The 26,905-nt window shown below is 44.7% G+C and overlaps 1 protein-coding gene across 1 annotated transcript in view; it reads right to left on the reverse strand.

Moving 5' to 3' along the window:
• Positions 1–2,010: 2,010 nt before the first annotated feature.
• Positions 2,011–26,905, reverse strand: part of ASIC5 (acid sensing ion channel subunit family member 5) — a 468,169-nt gene continuing 443,274 nt past the window's right edge. Inside the window, exon 10 of the mRNA XM_086963310.1 lies at positions 2,011–2,807. Within this exon, the coding sequence (XP_086819436.1) occupies positions 2,617–2,807 (191 nt within the window). The 3' untranslated portion in view covers positions 2,011–2,616. The remainder of the gene's footprint in view (positions 2,808–26,905) is intronic.

Here is a 26,905-nt window from a genome sequence, read left to right on the forward strand (position 1 = left end):
TGCCAGCGTGCTTTACCTTGGCCTCCCGGACTTCCTCCTAACGCGTCTCCAAATTGTTCAAACCTCTTTGGCCTCCATAGGAGATCGAGTGCGAGTGATCTTTTAAAAACTTTGCACTGGCTGCCTATTAGAAAGAGCATCATCTTTAAAGCGCTTACTCTGTCTTTCAAGGCACGTCACGGTACTGGCGCCCACTACATCAGTAAACGGTTGGAGTTCTATCAGCCTTCGAGGGCACTCAGGTCAGCTTCTCTCGCCCTGGCCACTGTTCCAACTATCAGGCGGGCCTGGTGTGGCGGCCGTTCTTTCCAAACGCTTGGCGCCACTGCTGTGGAATGCCCTGCCTCTGTCTTTGAGGACTAATGTCAACCTTCTGGCATTTAGGGAGAACCTCAAATCTTGGCTGTTTGTCCATTAGTTTCTTTTCTGTCTTGCTCCTCCGCTCTGTACCGCTTTTGGGTTTTTTCTAGCACCGGGACACTCCTCGGAGTAGCTGAAAGCTATATAAAACAAATTTTAACATAACATAACATATTTCTCCTCATTACCCTTTTCTGTGGTGGCATATCGATTTTGTGAAATTCCAGCTTTGCAACCTTAGCAAACCTAAAATTGTGTGAAATCCATGGGTGGATGGATGGTAGTGCCCATGCTCAACCCATAGAATGTCTACCAGTAAAACATGTAACACAAGGCATCGCAAGTCTCTGTGTTGCATTACATTTTTTTGCAAAGTTGAGCAAGGCCATGCAAATCAAGCCTTGAGAGGCTTTGTAAATCCCAAATAAGCCTTTTTGTGCCCCGAGTAACCTTGCATGAAGCAAGTTCGATGCAAGGGCTTTGTAAATATGGGCAAACATTTTCTCTCAGGGGAGAACTGGCTTCAGCAGAAAATATGTAGTTGAACTTTAAAACGGATTGTGTGGCATGGCTACAAGTACTATTCAAGTGATGTTACCTTCCTGGCTTTTAGAAACTGTTGGAACAATACTGTTAGCTGCTATCCCACATAAAAGTACAGGTTTCCTACACATTAATGCTTATGTGGAATGTGTGCCTAACCCATCAGTCTCATTGGAAAAAGTATTTAATTCCAGCTTGTCCTAATCTAAACATTGTCATTCACTTCAACATTTGGTGCCAAACATGCCTAGTGAAAAGAAATGTTCTGCTTTAATGCTAAGCATGCACAAATCTGCTGATCTAGGCCCAGATTCGCAAAGGTGAAGCAGAATGTAGTGGAGCAGCCAAAAAATCCTGCGCTCCACTGCGTGACAGAGAGAGAGATGGAGAGCGTGATACTCAAAGAGATATGGCACTCTCCTCCCCTCTCACTAGCGCCAGTGCTGATTTTAGCTGCTGAGCGCCAGGCACACATCTTAGCGCCATAGTGCTAGGGGGAGTGTCTGAGTCTACCATAGGTTTTGTACAGGGAGGGTACCCTTCCTCTACAAAATACTATGGCCTTTTCCTACTTTGTATGTGTGCTGTACAGTGCATCGTACATGCAAAGTCGGAAAAGAAAGAAGAAATGAAAGCATTTCTCCTTTCAATGACTACTTTTTAGCTGGATTAATTTTTGGCTCTAAACCCTGTCTGCTAATGTTAGTTGATAGAGTTTAGTGTCAAAAAGCATGAGTGGTTGCATGGGAGCGCCCATGAACCACCCATGTAATGCCGCCTTGACGCAAAGTAATGCAAAGAAGCGTTTTGGGTTGCTTTGCGTTGCTTTGGGTACTTTCAAGTGCAAAGCAAGTTTTGTACTGGAAAGTGAAGCAGGAAAAAACATTGGTGTTGGTTAGCATCACTTTTGTGATGCTGAATCAGCATACAATCTTTGAGAATCTCCACGGATTCGGGTCTGCTCATGACGATTTTAACAATAGCATTACCTCTAACTTATTAGCCATTTGTGAAAGTTTGTTTACGTCATACAATGAAGAAACAAGTGCAATAAAATTTAAGGAAGAAATGTGAAAGCAACAATTTACCATATTGAATACCAGTCATGGATTCTAAAATTTGTATTTTGAAAACAGAGTACAGTTCTCAAAATATCATTAAAACATCATTAGGCATAATTAGTAAATGCTTCAAAAACAAACCCACAAAACTGCCCCTATTATTCTAAGTAAAATGCGTATTTAAAAGAAATGGTAAACAATTCAAATGGGGCTAAAGCACGCTCAAATGAAATAATGATAAAACATAGTTACACGGGTTTTATGCAGGGTGTTTACAATTAGACAACAGATCCCTCGATTACGCGAATAGAGCATTGCATTAATTTTCAATATTCTAGAAAACGTTTAGTTTTTTTCTTCCTTCTGAAGTCAAAACAAATGAGTTGCTAGGAATTGTCTTCACATTATAAATACTTCATAATTGTTCATATTCCTTTCCCGTAATGGTATATTTCCACACATGTATTTTTTATCACATATGTCCTAACATATTACCTTTCAAAGCATTAACCACGTTTGCATATCACTTTCATGGTCTTTCCAAATACACATTGAAAATGTACTTTAATCTATACATCAAGAAACAGTATGCTTACAGTAAACTATAATGTGCTGTTTATTACTGGTTACATTGTTGTTTGGCTATGACCTATTACAATTCTTGTATTTCTTTTTTATATGGGATTTGTTTTTGTGTAGTTTGACTTCTTTCGAAATTTTCAGGTGTTTTCATCAGCATAAAGATGCATATCCAGAAAAGATTTGTTATAAGGTATTCCAGAATTTCTATGATGGTAATTACGCTAGCACCACAAAAAAGACCAAGTTGTCCACCAACATCAGCTGAAAAAAAATGATAAATATTACAACTCTCATCTCGATCATTTTTACAGTCAGTCACTATTACATAAAGAAAGGCAAGCTGCAGTCTTTATCTTTTGCAGAACGCAATCTACACCTTATACGCAACAGAAAATTATGTTTTAATTGCTTTAAATAACACCCAGATCCCCCCCACAAATATTTAGTAATTCTTTTGACTTATCCAAGTTAGTCGAATCCTTTGTAATACATTGGCATTTTGTAAGTGAATATCTTAGGGGCAACTAAGGGTCTCAATTTATCAATATGGGGGCAGAATTACAAGCCCCTTGTGCCTCCTTGCGCCACCATTGCGTCACTTTTTTTGGTGCAACTATGGTGCAACAATGCAGCCAATTTACGTGTTGCATCTAGGGAGTGGCGTCATGTTGTAAAGCCCTGCTTCACATTATACCTGCCCCACTTATAATGTATGCAGGGTGGTTATTCCCACGCAAAAAGCCAATGGAAATGTCGCATTGTAATTTAAAACATTTCACTGCGGCACTCTACGCCTTCACTGCGTATAAATCCCAATGCCTGTTCAGACCAGAAGTAAGGAATGATGCAGGGCTTTTTTTATGGGACCCACCTATCTGTTGTGGCGCATTGCTGGAGTTGCGTCACTTTCATAAGCAACTCCAGCAATGCATCACTTTTGGGCCAATAAAGGCGTCAATATTTCTGACGCATCTGTTAATCCTTATGCCATGAAGCACTGTATTATAAATAAAGTGCATCCATGGTGGTGCAAGGACCTTTGGCACTGGGCAAGGAAACTGACGCATCTATGCAGATGTGTCAGCTCCTTGTAAATCTGCGCCATGGTGTCAAGTGAATGTTGCAACAAAAGACTGTAACTAGTACCCGAGCCTTCAAAAGAGAGGGCACACTTTTTTTGCTGATTGTGTGAGACCTCTAACTGCCAGAGGAGTAATTGGATCATGCCTGGATTATTGGAACGCTTTGAACTGACCTATTATAAAAATGTCAGAAGATACAATTCAGCACAGCCAGTTTAGCACAAACATTGAAGGTAATCAGTCATATCTTCTCGCTTGAATAACTTAAAATTGTGCTCCATTCTCAAATTGGAAATTCCATTCAAAATGTATCCTTCTACTCAAGTCCAATCAAAACTCTGCTGGCAGGCTTATACACTCTATGTGCAAATATGACCGCATCACTCATATATTTTATAGCCTTCGCAGACTAGCCATCACAACGGGGATTACTTTTAAAATCTGCTACCTCATGACAGAGCCATGCATGAAAATCCACAAAAATATCCCTCCCAACCTAGCAAATCTTCTATATATATCTCAGGTTGCGGAAAGGATCTTAAAGTGTCAAAACCCTTCCCTTTGACCCTCCCAAATTCAGAGCATTAACAGTTTGCAAACAATCCTTCTCTGGACTAGTTTGTACAGCATGAATCTATTTGTGTGCCACTCTCGGACAGCTGACCCCTCACCACTCCAATCTTTCATAAAAGCTCAAGGATTAGAATTTCATTCTCTGGACTAGTAACCAAGGTCTGGATCTGTTTGCCTGCCACACCCAGAATGCTGATCCCTCTCCATTCCAATGTTTCACAAACAACTCATTTCATTTTGAACCTGATATCTTTGGCATTGTTTTCCCCAACTTTTTTTTCGTTTCATCTTCCTGTTTTCCTGATATTTATTTTGCTGGCCTTATGACTCTGCTCATATTACAACTGCTAACCAGTGTTAAAGTGCTTGAGCTCTCGTCCTAAAACATGGTGAAATTGGCTTACACCCAATTGGCACCTTTATGTACCTGTAAGTTCCTAGAAAAGTGGTACCACCTGAACCTAGGGGCTGTGAACCAAATGCTAGTAGTGGTCCTTCATCACTGATTGTGCAACCCACTTAAGTGGCCCTCTAAACATGTCTCAATCCTGCCATTGAAGCCTGTTTGTGCAGTTTTAAACTGCTATTTGCGACTTGGCAAAATATACGTTTTACAGCCTTAAAACCTTTTTTCATGCATATTTCCCCCCTAGGATAGGCCCCAAACAGCCCAAAGGGCAGGGCACGTAGTGTTTAAAAATTTGGAGATGTACTTTTAATGTTTACATGTCCTGCTGCAAGGCCTGTCTCTCCTATAGGATAACATTTTGTGACCGAAATACATTTAATAAGTGATAACTTTAAATTAGGAAGAGGTAGTGTTGGACTTGGCCCTTTTTGCAGGGTCATTCTGGAACTTTTTTCCTTCCTCCTGTAATTTTTCTGACTTGTTGGTGGATATATGACTCTGGGCATTTTACCACTGCTGATCAGTGCTAAAGTGCATATGCTCTCCCTATTAGTTACTGTTATGGATTGGTGTTTCCATGACTGACTATTTGATTTACTACTCAGGCCCTAGTACAGTGCACCATGTGTGCCGGGGTCTGTAAATCAAATGCTGCTGTTGGGCTTGCAGCACTGATTGTGCCACCCACAGAAGCAGCCTGTTAAATGCAACTCTGGCCTGCCATTGCAGAGCTTGTGTGCAGTATGGGACTGCCATGTCAACTTGGCAAGTGCACACACTTGCCAGTCCCTAAACCTTCCCTTTTCTACATATCAGTCACCCCTAAGGTTGGCCCAAGGTACCCCTGTGGGCAGGGTGCATTGTATGTAAAATGTAGGACATGCCCTGAGGTGTGTGCCATGTCCTGCTGGTGAAATACTGCCAATATTGTTTTCCACTATTGCAAGGCTACCTGTTCCCATAGGACAGAATGGAGAGTGTGTTTATAACATCTTATAAACACAACTGGCCCGGGAAACAAGGTAGAAAAATAGTTTAGTATGCCTGAACTCAGAATGTTAAAATGTGTCTTTTAGTGAGTGTGATTTTTACACTCTGTGTTTGAAAATACCACTTTTAGAAAGTAGGTATTTTCTTGCCTAACCATGCAGGTTTGTGTATTGCATGTCTGGCTTTTGGATGACAGGGGCTGGAGAGGGGCAGCGGCAGCAGACGTCCGATGAGTCAGGGCTGGGCTGAATAGGCCTGGTCTGCATTTGGAGTGGTGGGAGGGGTAGCACCTTCACCTGAATAGGGCTGTGACAGCCTTCCACAATGACGGCTCCGTCCCCCTGTGGTGTGACTGAAGCCAGGGCTCACACTGACAATGGAGGTTGTTGTGCACTTGCAAAGTGCCTCCACACAACTGGCTTTGGCTGGGTACAGACACTCTCTGCCTTCAGAGAACAAAGGATTTTGGGGTATAAAAAGAGGGGCTCAGACCCCAGACTTTTAGATCACTTCTGGGAACTCAAGAGGAACCTTTGCCAAGGAGAAGAGCCAGATAAGCTGATGAGGTATGCTGCCCCGGTGCTGTTTGCTGTCTGGTGTTGGCCTGCAGTGGCTGTTTGCTGCAACGGAAAGGAGGAAAAGGGCTTGCTGTTTGCTTTATCACCTGCTTGTAGAAAAGATCTCCAAGGGCTTGAAACTGAGCTTGCCTGCTATTCTGAAGACTCAGGGACATAAAGACTTCACAACAGCTCCCCTGAATTTCCTTGCTTGGAATTCCAACCTGCATAGAGGTGCCTAATGCTGTTTATGACCTCTAGAGACTGTTTGTCCCTGGAGCTGGAAAATCAACGCAACACCTCAAGAAGCGTGTCACATCTGCACCTGTTTTACGAAGCATCGACAAAGAAACAAGCGCAGCACCTGCCGCGGCTCGAGAAATCGCAGCGCGATGCATCGGGTGCAACGATCTCCGAAGTCCGAGATCACCGCACTTATCCCAACGCAAGCCTGCTGTGGGTCTGCATGAAACCACGCATCGTACCAAATCAACACATTGCATCGAGGCACCAAGACTGTCGCATCGTTGGGAGCCGCAGTAAGAAACAGATGCATAAACTCCCCTTGCAGTAAGAAAACAACGCATCACCTCCTCCTCGGTAAGGAACTTACGAATCACCTCCCCCGGAGCGAGGAATCAGCGCATCACCTTCCCTGAGCGTAAGGAACCGACGCATCACCTTTCCTGCGGCCATTTTGTTTGTTTTGCATGACACATCTAGAGAAAAGTGACGCATCTGAGAAAAGTGTTGCATTTACAATTTGTATTGAACTGAACTATTTCTACAATTTATGTATTGTTGATTCTTGTTGTTTGGTCTTGTTTTAGTTTAGATAAAGATCACTCATTTTTCTAAACTGGTGTGGTGTCCATTTGTAGTGTTCTCACTGTATTACTGTATGTGTTCACAAATGCTTTTCCCACTGCCTCTGAGATAAGCCTGTCTGCTTGTGCCAAGTTACCAAGGGGGTGAGCAGGGGTCATTTTAGGAATGTATCCCACTTACCATGACTAGAAGCAAGGGTCCCTATATGGACAAAAGTGCAAACCATTGCTAACTGGAGAGCTCCATTTATGATTGGTAGGAAAGTCGAGTTTGGTATCCAAAGCATTACAATTTAAAAGGCTCTATAATGGTAAAGTTGAATTTTAAGTCACCATTCAGAAAATGCCACTTTAAGAAAGTTACAAAAACTGGGGGGATAGGCAGTTGAGAGATTCTGGGTACCACGCAAATATGAGTCATAACAGCAGCTCTCTCCGAGAATCAGGCAAACAGGTACAGAAATTTGAATTAAGCCTATTTAAGGAGAGTAGTGTTAAGTTTTCATTTTCACTGATGCAGAGTTTCTATCACTCATTTATGTTTTTTAGAAATCACTGACCATTAACATGAAGCCCTGATGAGAGTCCCGGTACCAGAGGACTGGGTCTTGAAACGTGTCAGCACTTTTTTTCAACACAGAGGAATTTGAATAAACTTGGTGTGACTTGAGGGCGTTTGTATTGAATTGTATGCCCCACGTACACATTCTAAACATTTTCCCGTGTTTGGCACATGTTTGGCCCCCCAAAAACAAGATAGCGATAATAGTATTCTAGTTTCTGATTTCATGCACTGTCTATTGTGAATCGTCATAAGTATTTTCGATGTTGTGTATGTTAATTTGAAAATGTGTGTCTCTTCACTTCTCATGCAATTAAAATCTTTTTGGAAAATATAAACAATTGCAAAGAAAGGAATGGTTTAATAAAAATTCCATTCAAACAGAAAAGATAGTGGTCTGTTTGTTGCTCAAAAATAATATGAGCATAATGGCAAACGGAGCCGGTTCTCCTTTTTGTATTCACTTTAGGAAAGTTGGGACTTTCTTGTCCCACCCAATTGGTGCCTGCAGCTTGAGTCCTGGGTCACATGATTAGGTGCAGGTGACAGTTGGTCTTTGTGTATTACTCCCCAAAATAGTGAGACAAAGACGGGAAAAGGTGTTGACCGGACAGACCATCTCTATCAGAATGAGAGGGAGGAGCTTTCAACTACCACACTTGCAAATCACAAAGATTTTGCTTCAGCACACTCACATGGTGTTTTACACTAGCCTGTTGTACTCCCAGATAAGCTGGGGCCAGGGCAGAAAGGAAGGAGCATCCAGACACCTCTATAAGGGAAGGACTCAAGAAGCTTCTCCCATTTCAACGCGGGTACCAGGTTTAAATAGTGGGCCCTCAGACGCAACACTTTAGACCACTTCTGGAACTGTGGTCTCTGCCAGCAATGACTGCCCAGTTGTGAAGTCTGCCCTGCTGAACTGCTTACTGACCAAGGACTCCTTTACTTCCCAAGGCCTGCTGGTGCTACATCAGAACTTTTCTGCAGCTGTGAGCTGTCCTCCTGTATATAGCCTGCCTTTGTAGACCCAGAACTCCAAGAAACTTTTATGGGTCAATTGGCTAGCCCACTGTTTAAAGCTAGAGCTACAAAATAGGCTTCTTTGACGTCGACACATCTCTTCATATCTTAATGCAGTGCAGTGCACCCCACCATCAACTCCAGTCCAGCATGACGGTGCTCGTCTTCCACACCGATTCATAACATCACAAGTCCTCCAAGCCCTAGTGGCTTTTATACACCAACGCCAAGGTGGCTCAATGCTGACACCAGCCCAGCGCAAAACATCTTGTCCCCTGTGCAGATGCAGCACAGCCTCGACAGCGGTGAAAGCCCTCACATCGCTAAACTCATTGACAGTCATTGACTACACTGCTGCACCGCACATCTCGACACAGGACCTCGCATCGCAAACCTTGTCGACGGTCATTGACTCAGCTGCTGCACAAAGAATTTTGATGCTAGACTTCGCATTGCAGCTTCTCGATGATGATTTCTCAATGCCAGCTAATGCAGCTCAATGCAAGGACTTGGCATCTTGATGCCCCGGCTCCTCTGTACTTTCAACAGACTAAACTCGGTCCAGTATCCAGCCCACGCTTCATCACGGTTAGACTGAACTTGTGCTGTTGGCGCTTTTTGTTTCATAGTGCTTGATTTCTGCAAAAGGTTTAAAATCACAAATCTCCGTTTCTAATATTTGTTTTGCTTTTGTTTTAGTGTGACATCATTTATAAATAAAAAGCAGGTTTTTGCTGTGTTTACATTTTGTTACTGTTTGAAGTGTTGCATAAATTCTTTACACATTGCCCATAAGTTCAGCCTGACTGCTTTTGTGCCAAGCTGGCAGAAGGTTGAGCACAAGTTAATTTCACTCTGACATGAATTGTGGTTGCTACTTAAGTTGGGTTTTAGCCCCCTCAACCAATAACCCAATTTCTTTACAACTCACATTTTCCAAACATTCCATGACTAAGAACTTTTATGCAAATCTGACCTTCAAACCAAGGGTGTTTGCTGGATATGTTATGCTTTCAAATTGTTATCTCCCTCTCCTCATCTTCATATAATCACTACTTGATATCTTCTTGTAATATAAAACATCCTTAAAACAACCAGTCCTGGTGCATTAAGTAATTGAATAAATAAAATAAATACAAAAAAATATACTTACATATTTGAAAATATACTTCAATCATGCACACTAAGAAAGTGTTCATATTTTACATTAAGGGAAACCTATCAAGAGCCTACCACTAGTTAGACTAAAGGTTTTAGCCCAAAGCCTAACAGTAGTGATTTCTTTTGCACCTGCAGCACACATAAAGGTACATATTATGCAGAAATCGAGTAAGCACAGTGAATAAGGCTAAACCCCATACTCCTAACTTAGGAGATGTGCACTCAAGAGATGTGCTCTCCTCTGAGAAAGTATGCCAACTAGTGCACTTTACAGCTAAACAAATTGTAAACAAAGCAAATAGTTCAATAAAATCAGCAAACAGTATCCTCAAATGAACATGCATTGTCAGTGGAATATTAGCTTTCAAGACTTTGTAATGACACAAAACATCTGTTTGTTGTTTTCTTTAAATATAGCAGTTTTGAGCATAATTATGTTTTTTTATTTTTATGAAAATGCACAGATATTCTCCAAATGTCAAATCTCATTTTTAGCAAGGCATTGTCAATGTATGTCTAGATACCCTAAAAATGTCAGTCATTGAAACCATTTTCGCAAGAGCCCCTTCATAGACCAATCATTGCCATAATAGGCATAGGTATGCCCTTTATATACCCTTATCTGCTGAGACATATTCATTACATGAATTTTCCTCAGTCCTCACCTCACACATATAAACATAATATATCTGTCTTTGCTGTCTTGTATCTAGGTAATCAAATAATAATTTGGTTGTCATTGACATCTGGGGCAGGACTAAACCTTTGACCAACTGATCATCCACTTTTATATTCCCTGGAGGGAATTGATATTGGTAGTCCTCTAAACCCCAAGACTGCCATAGGCAACACGATTAGCCTGGTCATGGTTGACCATGCCACAAGGTACCATTAGCCCGTATTACTAAGTTTGGTGAATATCCCCATGCTGGCCGCGACACTGATGAGGTGCTGTACTCAAGTGGGTTCTCCCCAAGGAGATTGTGTCTGACAGGAAAACCAACTTCATGTCTGCCTACGTGAAGTCCATGTGGGAAAGGTTTGGGGCAACCTATAAGTACCCCATTCAGTACTACCCATAGACCAATGGGCTTGTTGAAAGGTTCAACAAGACCCTGAAGGGTTTAGTTATGAGCCTATCAGACCCCATGTGATGTGAGTGGGTTGTCTTGTTACCTTGCACCCTTTTTGCATATAGGGAGGTGCCTCTTGAAGCTTCTTTTGTTTGCCCACTTTGTGAGAGGATGTTTCAACTGTGTTAAAGAGGGATATGATCAAGCTCCCAAGAAGCCCCTCAGAATGTAGGGAGCTACATGTTAGCGCTCAGGTCTCAGATAAACACTTCTAAAAAGAGGTCACTTAGTACACTTACAACATGGAGTCCAGTCTGGAGGTGATGAAATAGTGGTACAGCAGACCATCAATCTGGTGGAGTACCAACCTGGCCAGAAACTGTGGGTGATGGGGCTGTGGAACTCCAAGCCTTGCAGGATCTGTGGAATGGGTCCTCTGAGGTAAAAAAAACCTAGAGAGGTCATCTACCTGGTAGATCTCCAGACCCCCAGTAACCCCTTAAGGGCCCTGCATGTGAACCACCCCAAGCCTCACTATAAGAGGTTTGAAGTAATTACCCTCTTGGTGACAGATGGAGGTGAGGGGGTGGAGAGTTAACCCCTCCCAGACCTACTGTCTCCCAAGGAGCAGGATGGGTCAGTGTAGGGAGCCATCCTCTCCCCCAAACTGACAGCAGAGTAGCAGAGACACTGTCGCCAGATGCTAGGACAGTTCTCCTATCTGTTCTCCCTTACCCTGTTTGCCCCTACTGGTGTGCCCATGGCATCGACACAATGGACAGCATACCTGTTAAAATAACATAAACATGCTGTATGAAAAAAAAAGTGATGAGATGTCTTGGATGCTTGAGTTGAGGGTGGTCCTGTACACTTGTACTTGTTCTCAAGGCTGTACTACTGGACATCACTCCAGAACTGAGGTTCCATGTGGACCATCGGGGTCTCACTTATGGGCCTAATAAGGATGTCATTCAGAGTTTCCTCTGACCTACATCCCTGAGGTTTTGAAACAGACCAACCTCGGGTCAGTGGTCCGAAACTGGAATTACAATGCAACTGCACATGGTGCAGTTGCAGAATTCCATTTCCCTATGGGAGCTTGTGATGAGGTCGGAAACCATCCGCAGCACAAGCTCCCATAGAGAAATGGGAATCACTGTAAATCATGCACTGTGTGGCAGGCACCTTCTGGTGCCTGCCACATGGTGCAGGGATTTACAGTGGGAACCATAGGTGCCCCTTGGCCCCCAACCGGAGGCCGGTAAAGAAGGAGGGCCCTGCTAGGGGAACCCAAAGTTGCTTTCTGATTGACTTTCCATGTCAGAAAGTCCAACATGGAAAGACTGTTGGAAACCGACATCATAATCCTGATGGCAGAAATGCCTTCGGTATTGGATTATGGTGGGTGTTCAGACGAGCGAATGGGCTCCTTGAGCCCTCCGGAAGCAAGCCAGAATGACCGGCCAGTTTGATTTAATCGAAATACGACAGATGGAATTCAAATCAAGGATGTCGACCGGATGCTTTCCGACCGACATCCTAATTAGGGCTGTCGTCACTAAGACTGATACCTCATCTCCAGAGCTGATGAGCTCTTTGATCAATTGAGGGATATCAATTTCCTCTGTATCTCTGATTTGACATCAGGGTGTTGACAGATTTCCCTTACTGAGGGGGTCAAGGAGAGGTTGGCATTTTTCGAACCAGATGACAACTTTTCATTTATACTCTTTGGGTTAAAGAATGTCTATGCCACCTTCCAGAGGTTGGTAAATTGACTCCTAGCTGGGCTGTAGTGCAACATTTCTGGGTTATATTGCTGTTTTCAGTTCTAACTGGGATGACCACCTGTACAACCTCAAAGAATTGTTTCAGACCCTGCATCAAGCACGCCTCTACTATCAAGGTCAGCAAGACCCAGATGGAGCAGGGCTCAAAGTTGTACTTGGGCCACCAAGTTATTGGAGACCAAGTACACTCTCTACAGCCTAATATACAGACTGTCATTGCATGAGAGCCTTCTGAGATTCATACCCAGGTGAAATCCTTCTTAGACCTTACTGAATATTACTGGTGATTTGTCAACAAATATGGCACCTGCGAGAAAGTGGCTAATTATTTGAAGTGCATTGTAGTCCTCTTCAAGTAATAATTGCTCTATTTCTGAATCGGTCCAGTTAGTTCTATATAATTTAAACCTGAGATGAACCCATGGTGCTTTAGCACATAATAGACAGGAAGTGCTCAATTGAGCTGGTGGTTGCCGGGACTTCATTTTGGGGACCAGCACTTATTTTCCTGCATCAGATATTAACAGAGTGCAAGTGAGGGAAGAAGACACTGATCGTTAAGGTGGAGAAAGAGAAATATGACAAAACCGTCCCAAAGGAAGAAATCACAAACCTCCAAGAGCAAGAAAAACTGCCTGGTAGGTAATTAAAAATGACCAGCCTTAGTATTTTGGTGAACCGATGTTTTATTTCAACATGTGTCAGCTTGTGAACAGAGCTTTAAGCACTGGCGCTCTTTCTTTCTCAAATTAAGCACTGTAGACAGGCTTATTTGAGGAGAAATGTGTTAAACATTTAATAGTATCGAAACAGTTAAAAGGTAGAAAACAAAACACATTAAAACTCACTCCAACTTATGAAAATGGAGCGTAATTTAATAAACAAATAGACATCAAAACAACAAAAATCAGATGTAGTTAATCAGAGATGTGATAGGTAAGTCTAGTCCCAAAAAGAGCAGAGCACTAACTGGGTATCTGGCCACACTACATTAGGTTTAAGCCCAAAGTTACGGCCAACAGCAATAGAGCATCAGTCGGATAAAAGAACCAGGATCAGTCCAGTGGACAGTGTTACCTTTTGACTTAGACTCTGGAATGGAAGTCAAAATTCTTCAGTGGAGCAAGACAGCAGGCTGTGCCCCAGATTAGTTCCATAAGGCCGATAGCTGTTGGATTAAGACCCAGTGATGCCATTGACTTTTGGTGGGAAAGTTCAGAGTCGGAAAAATTTGAAACTCATGCCCAAAGAAGATCTCTTCCCATCCAGATACTTTAGGCATTTTCGGAAAGCGATTTCAATCTTTCAAATTTTGACTAACAAGGAGGAGTATACTATGACAAGGCCATAGGAACTCGACCTGGGGGTCAGGACGAGCTCAAGGGGAAGTCTCTAGCAGGTTCCATGGGAAACATGGTTAGAACTGGTTAGCTGGGCTCTTCAGGAAGGTGGGCTTCTTGCGTTATTTTGTAATACTGTAGCCTAATAGGATGTTAGTTAACCACTCTTCATTCCTGGTTACAAGTGGGGACAGGTCATAGCATTGGGGTTTCAATCCACAGGTTAAAGTAGGTTCAGTCCTCTCACTGACTGTAATCCACAGGTCCAAAGATGTTCTGAAGAGATTATCTAGGGATGCCACTTTTATGCCAGGTATTAGCTTGTGAGCAGGGATCACTCCCCAACTAAAAGAGAAAATGTTCCAAGTGTGAACTACACCCACCATGACATCATTTTGTGAGGGTTTGCCCCTAAACAATCTCACAGTGTCCTTTTTTGCTGAAATACAACAAGGTAAAATCTTTCTTCCCTTAGTAAGAACTAAAGGAACAGCCCTGAGGTGTATCAAGGGAAATGAGGAATGCCCCGTGCAAAACCAATTCGGACACTAGGATTGGTACCACTCTGGATACTTAGAGAATGGCAGGGGCTAGCCTAAGTGTGAACTAACATCTGACTGTGACTGTGGCTGTCCATTTGAAGATTTTCCTGTTTGCAGCCACCTCCTGAAGGCCAAACTGTGAGCAGGAAGTAACAGCTCCTTTCAGGCAAGGCCCTTTTGTTCCCCTTCCCTTTCGCACCTCCCAGCAAACTGCCAGGTGGCAGGTGGGGATTAGCTCTGAAAGGGCTTCCTGAGGCTTAACATCAGGAAAAAGCCAATTTTCTCCAAGTAAACAATTAAGGGTGCCTTCTTGGGATTTATTAAACCCAAAAAGTTTTTTTATCAGTTTATATCTTATATAGGATGTCCAACTATGAGATTGCAAATTATTAAGAGAGCGATAGTGGTGGGGAACATTGTGGCTGCATGCATACTCGCTCCTGTCCCTCAGGCTGAGTGGTCGCTCCCCAGTGTCCCCTCGTGACACTCGGTATCGTTGTGCTGCTTTTGCTCATTAGAACTGCCTAATTTCAATTGCCTGCTGTGTGCCTGCTTGCCGAGTTGATATATTTGCATTTTAATTAATTCTATCAGCCGCTTTCACTGTTTGTGCGCGTTTTCACTAGCGCGACGCTGTGCTCCCCCCTCCGCCTCCATTTTGTTGTTATTGTGATCCCTGGAGCCCGCCCCGCCTCCCAGCTGAGCCGCCCTCCCACTGACCAGATCAGCGCTCCAGTACCTGAGAGCGCCGTGACTCGCTCCTGTCCCTCAGGCTGAGTGGTCGCTCCCCAGTGTCCCCTCGTGACACTCGGTATCGTTGTGCTGCTTTTGCTCATTAGAACTGCCTAATTTCAATTGCCTGCTGTGTGCCTGCTTGCCGAGTGGATCTATTTGCATTTTAATTAATTCTATCAGCCGCTTTCACTGTTTGTGCGCGTTTTCACTAGCGCGACGCTGTGCTCCCCCCTCCGCCTCCATTTTGTTGTTATTGTGATCCCTGGAGCCCGCCCCGCCTCCCAGCTGAGCTGCCCTCCCACTGACCAGATCAGCGCTCCAGTACCTGAGAGCGCCGTGACTCGCTCCTGTCCCTCAGGCTGAGTGGTCGCTCCCCAGTGTCCCCTCGTGACACTCGGTATCGTTGTGCTGCTTTTGCTCATTAGAACTGCCTAATTTCAATTGCCTGCTGTGTGCCTGCTTGCCGAGTTGATCTATTTGCATTTTAATTAATTCTATCAGCCGCTTTCACTGTTTGTGCGCGTTTTCACTAGCGCGACGCTGTGCTCCCCCCTCCGCCTCCATTTTGTTGTTATTGTGATCCCTGGAGCCCGCCCCGCCTCCCAGCTGAGCCGCCCTCCCACTGACCAGATCAGCGCTCCAGTACCTGAGAGCGCCGTGACTCGCTCCTGTCCCTCAGGCTGAGTGGTCGCTCCCCAGTGTCCCCTCGTGACACTCGGTATCGTTGTGCTGCTTTTGCTCATTAGAACTGCCTAATTTCAATTGCCTGCTGTGTGCCTGCTTGCCGAGTTGATCTATTTGCATTTTAATTAATTCTATCAGCTGCTTTCACTGTTCGTGCGCGTTTTCACTAGCGCGACGCTGTGCTCCCCCCTCTGCCTCCATTTTGTTGTTATTGTGATCCCTGTAGCCCGCCCCGCCTCCCAGCTGAGCTGCCCTCGCCCCTCCCCCTCCACTATCCATATATGACAGGAGTTCCCGCGTGCAGCGTTTACGCGCAGCGACCGCGCCCAATCCGCGCCGAAGGTGCGCCAAAGGTAAGCCCGTCTACGCCCGTCCGCGCCTGGACCGCGCCCAGCGCCAGACCCCCTGCCCCTCGCGCTGCCCAGCCCTCCCGCATTACCTACGATGCCGCCACCCTCCTAGCCCTTAACCCCGGTCGCGCCCCCAACTGCGTCCAAGCCGCTCCTGGACACACCCATGGACCTTTGTCCTGCTACTCCTGCAAATTCATCGGCACCGACAACATCCCCGCTACAACCACACCACAGATTCCCGACCCCAACCACCTACAATGCATCCTTCTCAACACCCGCTCGGTCCACAGACACGCCATTGACCTATGGAACCTACTAGACACCATCTCTTCGGACATCGCCTTCCTAACAGAAACATGGATGAACGCTTCCTCCGCCCCAGACATCACCATTGCCATCCCTGAAGACTATAAGATCACACGCAAAGACCCTACCGGCCACACAGGAGGAGGAATCGCTATCGTCCATAAGAAATCAATCCGCATCTCAACCAGCTCTGACGCCAACCTCGCCAACTCCGAACACCTTCACTTCCAGATCCACATCGACCCCAAGACCACACTCAGAGGCACCCTCCTCTACAGACCACCAGGACCCCGGGCAAAATTTAGTGAAGACATCACGGACTTCATCACTCCTCACGCGCTCCCCTCCAAAGACTACATCCTCCTGGGAGACCTCAACTTTCACCTTGAAAAGATCAACGACCGCAACACCACCACCCTCTTGGACAACCTCGCCAACCTCGGACTTAAACAACTGGTCACTTCCCCCACCCACATCGCAGGTCACACACTCAACCCCATCTTCACCTCCAGCAATCATGTCTCCTTCAGCCACACTACGGATCTCCTCTGGACTGACCACAGCTGCGTTCACTTCACCTACAACAAGCCAAAACCCATCAACCACCTCCAACCAACTCTGCAAAGAAACTGGAACAAAATCACCACCGACCAGATCTCCTCATCGCTCCTTCTAAACACCCCAGCCCACTCTACTAACCCAGACCAAGCCGCCGCCAACTTCACCCTATGGTTATCCAACACCGCCGACACCTTAGCACCACTGAAAAAACGTCAAAGCAAACCTGGCAACAAGAAGGCCTCATGGTTCAACGATGATCTTAAGAAGTCCAAGAAACTCTGCCGCTCCCTTGAAAAGGCCTGGAAAAAAGACCCAACCACTAGCACCAAGGACGCCTTCAAAAACGCCACCCGCACTCACCACCAACTTATCCGAAAGGCCAAGAAAACAGCATTCAAGGATCGACTTGACAACAACGCCCACAACAGCAAGGAACTATTCAACATCGTCAAGGAATTTTCCAATCCCTCGGCCAACTCCAACGACATCACCCCCTCTCAAGCCCTCTGCGACTCCCTAGCCTCATTCTTCCACAACAAGATTGCAGACATCCACAACAGCTTCGACAACCAACCCGGAGACCAACCCACCCAACCATTTGCTGAACACTCTCCCCCCGTGAACACCCTTAATGACTGGAACCCAATCTCCACTGAGGACACCATCCGCCTGATGAACTCCATCCACTCAGGATCCCCCACAGACCCATGTCCTCACCACATCTTCAACAAAGCAGACTCCGTCATAGCACCGCACCTCCGAGACGTCATCAACTGCTCCTTCAACTCCGCCACCTTCCCGGAAAACTGGAAACACGCCGAACTCACCGCCCTTCTGAAAAAACTCACAGCGGACCCCACAGAACTCAAAAATTACCGCCCTATTTCGCTCCTTCCATTCCCGGCCAAAGTAATCGAGAAAGCTGTCAACAACCAACTCGCCGCTTTCCTCGAAGCCAACAAATCCCTCGACTCCTCACAATCTGGCTTCCGAGCAAAACACAGCACCGAGACCGCCCTCATCGCAGCAACAGACGACATTCGAACTCTACTGGACAATGGAGACACAGTCGCCCTCATCCTCCTCGACCTCTCTGCAGCATTCGACACAGTCTGCCACAGCACCCTTTTACAATGCCTCAGTAACATCGGAATACAAGGAAAAGCACTTGAATGGATCACCTCGTTCCTCACCGGAAGAACGCAGAGAGTCCGCCTTCCACCATTCAAGTCCGAGGCCACTGAAGTCATCTGTGGCGTACCCCAAGGGTCCTCACTCAGCCCCACCCTCTTCAACGTATACATGAGCCCCCTCGCGGCCATCGCCCGCCAACACAACCTCAACATCATCTCTTACGCGGATGACACTCAACTAATCCTTTCTCTCACCAATGACCCCAGCACCTCCAAAACTAACCTACACGAAGGAATGAAAGAAGTTGCCGAATGGATGAAACACAGCCGTCTGAAACTGAACTCAGATAAAACAGAAGTCCTCATCTTAGGTACATCCCCCTCTGCATGGGATGACTCTTGGTGGCCGGAAGCCCTTGGAAAAGCACCCATCCCGACAGACCACGCACGGAACCTAGGCGTCATCCTGGATTCTTCACTCTCAATGAACAGACAAGTCAGCGCCGTATCCTCATCCTGCTTCAACATTCTTCGCATGCTCAAAAAAACATTTCGCTGGATCCCCACCGAAACCAGGAAAACTGTCACCCATGCTCTGGTCACAAGCCGACTGGACTACGGAAACACCCTCTACGCAGGTACCACCGCTAAACTCCAGAAAAAACTCCAACAAATCCAAAACGCCTCAGCCAGGATCATATTAGACATCCCACGCAACGAATACATCTCTGGTCACCTGAAAGACCTCCACTGGCTACCCGTCAATAAGAGAATCACTTTCCGACTGCTAACCCACGCACACAAATCACTCTACGACATCGGACCAGAATGCCTCAACTCACGACTGTCCTTCTACACCCCCGCCCGCCAACTACGTTCTTCCAGCCAAGCCCTCGCCACTGTACCTCGCATCAACAAGACCACCATGGGAGGCAGATCCTTCTCATACCTGGCTGCTAGAACATGGAACTCACTCCCCACTCACCTTCGCCTTACCCAGAACCACCTAGCATTCAGAAAGCAACTTAAAACATGGATATTTGACAAGTAATCCTCCTCCCCTTCCTAAGCGCCTTGAAACCCTCTGGGTATGTAGTGCGCTATATAAATTCTTTGACTTGACTTGACTTGACTTGAGTGCCCACGGGCGCCCCAGGGGGTTGCTTCACCGCAAGGACGGGCACGTTTTTTGTCTCTTTTCTGACCGGATTGTACCTGGCTAGTTCCTGAATGGAAGCACCTGGAGGGTTGTTTGAATCCCAGGCAGAGATGGTTTTTGCTCATGGTGCATCCTGCATTGTATCATGCTGGGAGGAGGCGGCGCGAAAGCCGTAGTGTTGCAGGTCGGCCAGTGGGCGAGAGTAGGGCAGAGGCAGCACTAATCAGGCTGCCGGCTGGAGATCTCTCCAACCTTCAACAGAGACATGGATAAAGGGGCCTACCCGTCATCAGTCACTAGGAGACAGAAGGAATGAACTGATACAAAAAGATTGGGTAAGGAGTCTTCAGCATATGGAGAAGGGTGCTTCAACCATTGGTAAGGCTGCAGATAGGGCGTCAAGGTACACTCTGCATACCAGGAAAATTTTGGCTGGTAATGCGTGTTATGTGCCAGACTCGTCTTCTGTTGTAGTCCCTGGTATTATAAAGGACGCAAGACAGGAGAAGCGATGTGTGCCTGGTGGGGGGAGCAGGGTGTATGATTTCTGCCTTTCAAGATGTGTAATCTGCTAAGTCTTCTGGTAAAGCCCTGGGGGTAAAGTTAAAAGGTCTTTGACTCAACAGATTAAGATAACCCCCCTCGCCTAAATCCTTCCTCAGAGTTTTACAGGAATTTCCGCGAGCGGAGGTTGCTGAAGGAAATACCCCACGGAATAGTCTCAGAATGGGGATTCCTGTAATGGCTCCCAATACTATTAATTTTAACATCCTGGAAATACCTGCTTCAATAAGGTCCTCTGAAGAAGAAATGAAGCCTGGGTAGTAAACTCTGCTCCGCTAGCGGAGTTTGCGGTATTCACGCAATCCACTCTCCGCGGAGGAACGCAGAATTCCAGAATTTCACCATTCAGTTCTGAAACAGAGTTTTTTCCATGTGTGCGCTTGAGTTATATTTTGGCACTCAACTGCAAACGCCAAGACTCTTGGGCCGCTTGTGAGTGCTTGCGCGACTTCTCACACCACTAGCAAGCTCTCTTGAGACTCAGCGCTCACTCCCTCAGTTGCTGGCTGCGACAGCACCAATCTAGTATTCTTAGAGCCGTTTGCCATAAAAAATGAAGCGGTAGAGCAACTTTTCTGCTTGAGAATGCAGCTGAGAGGCACATGGAGTTGAATTTCTTCTCAAACAGGCCGATGGAGTTTTTTTTGTGTGAGATGCCATTTTTTAAACCTTTTTTTTTTCAAAACAGAACTAAGTGCCCCAGAGACTCCAACTTCCTGTTCCTGTCCAGCAGCTCCTAGTGCTTTTTCCCTCTCCTGGTCACTTTTCAGTGAGATTAGAAGCTGGAAGGATCACTGCCCTTGTCATATCCATATATACCATCGGATTTAAGGACTTTGTTTTTGAGATATTACACGTAGTTTGAAAAACTGATGCATTAGGATGATGTTTGTTTGACTGGGAGCATGAACCTGGATTTATTGGTATTTTCATTTGATTTTTAATATGTATTGTGGTGCGTGGCCTGCAGTTTTAGTAAGGGCCTCGCTTTTTTTTGCATGAAATTTATCTTCTTTTATAAAGGAAACATTTTGCACTGTTCAGTACATTTTATTTTCCATGTTTTCTATAAGTTTGCAATAATGATTGATTTAATTCACTATGTGGCGTAGTTTGCCAATAGACAGTCCAGCCAGTAGGCTCCGTACTATTCATGGGTGCATAAAACAATTGTTTCTTTGGTGTCTGTAAAATTGAAACATCTTTAAGGCGTGGCTGGCATCAGTTTAAAGACAAATATTCATAAATATTTTATGTGATATTTCCTGTTTTATCCTCCCTGCAAACAGTTTTTAGGTGGGGTAATGCCTTTGGAGGATATGTGTTGTTGTGTTGTTGTTAACATTATTAGCCCTGTTCATTTTCATATTTTGTCATTGCTAAATTAATGCTGTGTTCTCTGCGTTACCATGACTCTTTTGTCTGGCCACTGTGTGTGTGTGTTTGTCATGGGCCATCTTTTGCCTTTGTTTTTCATTATGCCATGTGGCCAGGGTCCATTTTGTATAGCCAGTGTCCACTCTGCTATCTGCATTTGTTCTTTTTTTCTAGTCCTCCTGCTTGTAGTTCTGACCATGTGGCTGCCGGCCATTTTGTGTATTCAATCATTGCGCTTTCCCCATAGGCCTGCATTTCTTCTTTGTTTGTGGTCATGACTCTTTGCTAGTTGTTGTTGTTGTGACCATGTGGCTGGTGGTCATTTTGTGTAGCCAGCCAGTAAGCTTTTGCCATAGGCCTGCATGTTTTCTCTGTTTGTGACCATGCCTTCTTGCTGGCTGTTGTTGTTGTGTGATCATGTGGCTGGTGGCTATTTTATGTAGTCAGCCGGTGTGCTTTCCCCATAGAACTGCATATCTTCTCTGTTTGTGGCCTTGCCTCCTTGCTGGTTGTTGTTGTTCTGACCATGTGGGTGGTGGCCACTTTCTGTAGCCAGCCAGTGTGCTTTTGACATAGGCCTTCATGTCTTCTATGCCTGTGAGTAACCAAGCCTCCTTGCTGGTTGTTGTTGTTTTGACCCTGTGGCTGACAGCAATGTTGTGTAGCCAGTCAGTGTGCTTTGCCATAGGCCTGCTTATCTTCTCTTTGAGGGGAGAGGTGTGGGGGCTGACTCTGGAGCACAGGGCTCACAGTTCGATCCCTGGCACCGGCATCAGCTCAGCCCAGCACCTTGTGTCTCTGGGAAATAGCTGTCTTAATCTTCCCAACAGCCCCCAGCGCCTTGAGACTCCTAGGGGTGATTAGTTTGTGCATTACAAATACCGGGTTTGTTTAGTTAATTTATTATTTGTTATCCATGCCTCTTTGCTTGCTGTTGTACCATGTGGCTGCTGGCCATTTTGCGTAGACACCCAGTGTGCTTTTGCCATAAGTTTTCATGTGTTGCTCTTCTATCATTATGTTGCTGCTATGCCGCCTTGCTTGCTTGTTCACCAAGGGATCAGTCGTTGGCCATTTTGTGTAGGTATCAAGGATGCTTTTGTCTTCTTCTCTTTGTTCCCATTCCCAATCCCTTTTTGCTCTGTATTCTTGTTGTTGTTGATGACCATGTGTCAATGGCAGGCAGCCATTTGTGTGTCCAGTCTGTGTTGCCCTTTGCCATTTACTTGCATGGATGGTTGAGCAATGAGATAGCAGTTTCATAAATTAAAATAAATGATATGCTTGAGGATAATGTCACTTATTTATAAAAATGTATTTTTTTCCAATTTTAGTTTTAATTAAATTATTTTTAAATTATTTAAAAAACAAATGTATTTGTAATTTATGTATTTATTTTTAGATTTAAAAAAAACAAAACTATTTTCATTACATCTGGCATCAATGAATCAACCCCAAGTCTGCTATATGTGCGTAATAGCAATAATTGTGCAAAGATTATTCTATTCTCATTGGTCAGCTGCACCTCCCTGAGTGCCACATCCCATTTGATGCATTGCACATAAAGCAAACAGTTACAGCTGTATTGTTTTGTTTTTGTTGTTGCTCTTTCCAATCCTTTCTGAGTGTACAGTCACCACAAACGTGTATGTTGGTGTCGTTTTCAGTTTTATGAAGGAAAACTGTATTCTATTGTTAATTATTTATAATAACTTAAGTAACCACACTAAATTATATTGTTTGTACTACTACTTGAACTGTACAATGCCACATTTCACTGATGTTTTTCTTGCTTGTTTGCTTTTAGGTTCACAAGAGAAAAGACATCACCCACAGTACGCCTGACTGATACACAATATGGTCATCTCTTCAGCTTGTTGTGAAGCTAATTACCACTGACAGCTTCAAGATGGCCCCAAAGAAAGGTGCTGCTGAGACAGTGGCTAGTGGGTAGCAGAAGAAGATGATGATAGGGACATGGGGTGGATCCAGACAGAGACCAGGAGACAACAGGAGAGGCAAGGGAAAATAAAGGTTTCAGAAAGACTTAGGCTTATAGAAGGAGATGAAGAGGATGATGACAATGACGAGGTAGCCATTGTAGCAGGTGACACAGAGGAATCTGACATTGCTATTCAAACAGCTCTAAGTTATGTGGCACAGGTAGCACCGCCACCAGATCCCATAGTTGCAAATCCCCAGCTAAGACCTGCACCAACCCCTGCCTCAGGAGAAACAGAGAGGCACTCGAAATGTCCACCTACTGCCAATTAGTCTTCAGGCATTTTAAGTGGCCCGGTAAAAAAGTACTCCTCCCCCGGTGTGGACTTTTTTTACAGTTAGCAAAGAGGGTGAGCAGTATGCACCATTTGCCACACAAATGTTCGTTGAGATAACCCTGGTACACATTTTGGTACTGGAGGCCAGATTACCCATATGAAAAAACACCAAACAATTAAGTGGGAGGGGCCCCTTAAAAGAATTGCCGGACATGGCTGTGGTGGTGTGGAGAGCAGGGAAACATTAGCTATAAGTGCAATCATGGGGGAAGGTGATGATGATGAGGAAGAAGAGGGTGATGTAACATCTTAATGCAAAGCAGCCTTGTTCCCAGCACTTTACCAGCAGATTCAACCACCTCAGCAACTTCACAATGGAAAAAAGACTCAGAGTGAGATGATGGAGACAAAGCATACAGCGACTGCCTCATCACCCTACACACATTGAGTCTACCACAGCATCTACTTCCCAAAAAACGCCTGCATCAGTGCCCCAAGAAAAGAAGAAACTCCAGGCTACTGTAAAGGCATGTTTAGGCAGGAGTGGCCCTACGAGTGAAACCATCCAACCGCACGTTTGTACAATGGGAAGCTGGCAAAAATGTTAATGCTGGACCTCCTTCCTTTTTCTTTTGTAGAAGGAGTGGGATTTTTAGAATTTGTGGCAACATTCTGCCCAAAATGGAAGGTACTAAGCAGGACCTATTTTTCCAGAGTGGTTGTTCCAGTACGCATTATGATATTCTGCAGTTGGCTGGACAAGCTTTGCAGCAAAGTGCTGTTCACACTATCCACCTGACAACAGACTTGTGGACCATTTGTCAGGTGACTGATTCCATGTGCATCACTGCACACTGGATCTCTTTTGCAGGGGTAAAACAAAAGATATTTTCAGGTCTTGGCCCTGAAGAAAGTTTTAAGAGCATTCATTGGCATTCAACAATGGCCATGTTTGACATGGAGAAATCATATACAGCTATAAACATCTTGGAGGAATTTAACAGCAAGGTGTATGAATGGCTGCAACCCAGAAGTTTTAGAATTGGAATTGTTGCCATGGACAATGTCAGTAAAATAGTCAAGGCCATGACAGACGAAGGCTATTTCAGGGTCCTGTGTTTGACCCATTGCATCAACCTGGTGGTGCAAGACTTTCTCAATAAATGAAGACCTAGTGCATGTTTTAAAATACAAGCGGTGGATTGTAGAGCAAGCCGGAGACTTGGAAGAAGAATAGCTGGAACTATGAGTTCCATCCCACTGTTCTGGGGTGCCGCCTTCAACTTCCAAAGAGGGCATTCTTGTCAAACAGCAGCCAACAATACCATCAACCAGAACACCGGCAACAACAGCAAAAAAAGGCCCGGACCCAACTGCCGCATTGTATTGGTTTCAATTGTCAGGGCTCAAGTCCAGTACAGAGGTGATGGTAAAGCAGGTAGAGTAAGTGGCAGCACCAAAGACCATCCACAGGATGTTCCAGGAGTACCTGGATTATCCAAAAGAGGTCTATGTGGATCAACATCCATTAATTTATTGGTATGGGAAGGTACGCCAATGAGCAGAGCTCAGCAGGGTGGCAATAAAGGATCTGTACTTGTGCTCAGTGCAGCTGGTGCTGTCATCACAGAGAGAAGGGCCAGTCTCTCGCCTCAATAAGAGATTGACCATGATCAAAATTAACCAACATTTTATACCGCAAAAATACACCACTCCTAAAACAGCAGCACAAGAGGAGAAAGAAGGTGATTGGTCCAAAATGGAATCAAATGTGTTAGCTGACCAACTTCTGGGTGAACAACCTGAGTTTGAGGTTGCACTCTACTTCCATGGCTAAGTATGCCAGTGCCCCATACAAATTTTACAAATTTCTCGTTGAACTTAGTTCTTTCTAGGCAAAATAAAATATATAAATGAGCCAGAGGAACATTATTATTTTTGTGTAAGATTTAAGCTGCCACACCTTATTTTTTATTAGTGACATATATATTGCGGGATTGCAGGTGGACCAGTATGCATTGAAGAAGTCTCCACTATTCCTGATGGTATTTGCAATAATGCATCACTTAGCACTAGAAGGGCTACCCCATACAATTATTTATTATCCTACAAGACTGCCTGCCAAGACCAAATTCCAATGGGTTGCCTGCAGCAAAGATGATTGAATATTTATCTGAAATTGATCTGCCCATGCTTGGATTGGATGAGGTAACTTTAACTATTGCAATGGTGAGTGACTGATTGCAAGAGTGATGATTTAAGTTGATTGATGATTCATGTGGTGACAGACACTGAGGGAGGGTGTGTGTTGAAATGTAATATGGGAAATGTCATTGATTGCTGCTTGAGTGATGGGCGCTTATTTTTTTCCCCTGTAGGTAAAAATCAGCCCTTTCACAAATAGCCAGATTTAATTAATTGCCGGGGTGTTCTCCTTTTTTTCTGGTTCTGCAGACACCAGAACAGTCAATTCAGTTATCAAACAAAAACCTACCCGAAGCACTGCAATTCTGTGTCATTCTCTACTTGTTCTTCAACAGCCATGCACTACACTCCACGTCTTTCTTGTTTGGGTCCTCGCGATTCATGATGATAAGGATGACTGGTCTGGGAATGGGTTACTCGGAATCAGCACTGGAGTAGTATCATGGAAGAACTCAGAACGGGACTGGGAGCTGCAAGTCTACCTCATCAATAGCTAAAAGCAATAAATTATAGAGTATACTGTGGACTTGAGTTCAAAGGTAAACCAAAATTTTGAGGTCTAGTTCTCAGATGTGTGAAATAGAGAGAGGTCTGTTTATGAAATGCTACTGCTGTGTGTGTATGTTGTGGAAAAGGCAATACTCTGATTCCCCTTTTGTGTTTTATGGCGCTGCCTCTGAGTCTTCTTGATAGGTTCCTCATGAAGCTTACCTTCTTTCTGGCCTTCTCCTTGATTTTAAATATAGTTTCTCCTTTACAATCCACAGGTTTTCTTCTAGTTTCCTTCCTGAATAAAAGGTGAAAGCTACATGAGCTCAATAACACTCCTGCTTACCTACCAGATGAGTATAGACTGGCCCCAAAGACTGGAGAAAATGCGGACACATCACCAAATTTTGCAATATGATATAATTTTTAGGTCTCACCTAGAGGCGCTTGTGCTGTCTCATTGAGGCATGCAGTATATACTATAGCTTCATTTAAGCTCCACTCACTCACCGCCCATCTTTTGGATTGGCTCACATCCTAAATGCTGCATTCTGATTGTATTTGGCTTCTTAGTCCCTCCCCATG

This window comes from Lissotriton vulgaris, chromosome 3_1 (genome assembly GCF_964263255.1).
Source record: "Lissotriton vulgaris chromosome 3_1, aLisVul1.2, whole genome shotgun sequence".
In the NCBI taxonomy this organism is placed as follows: domain Eukaryota; kingdom Metazoa; phylum Chordata; class Amphibia; order Caudata; family Salamandridae; genus Lissotriton; species Lissotriton vulgaris.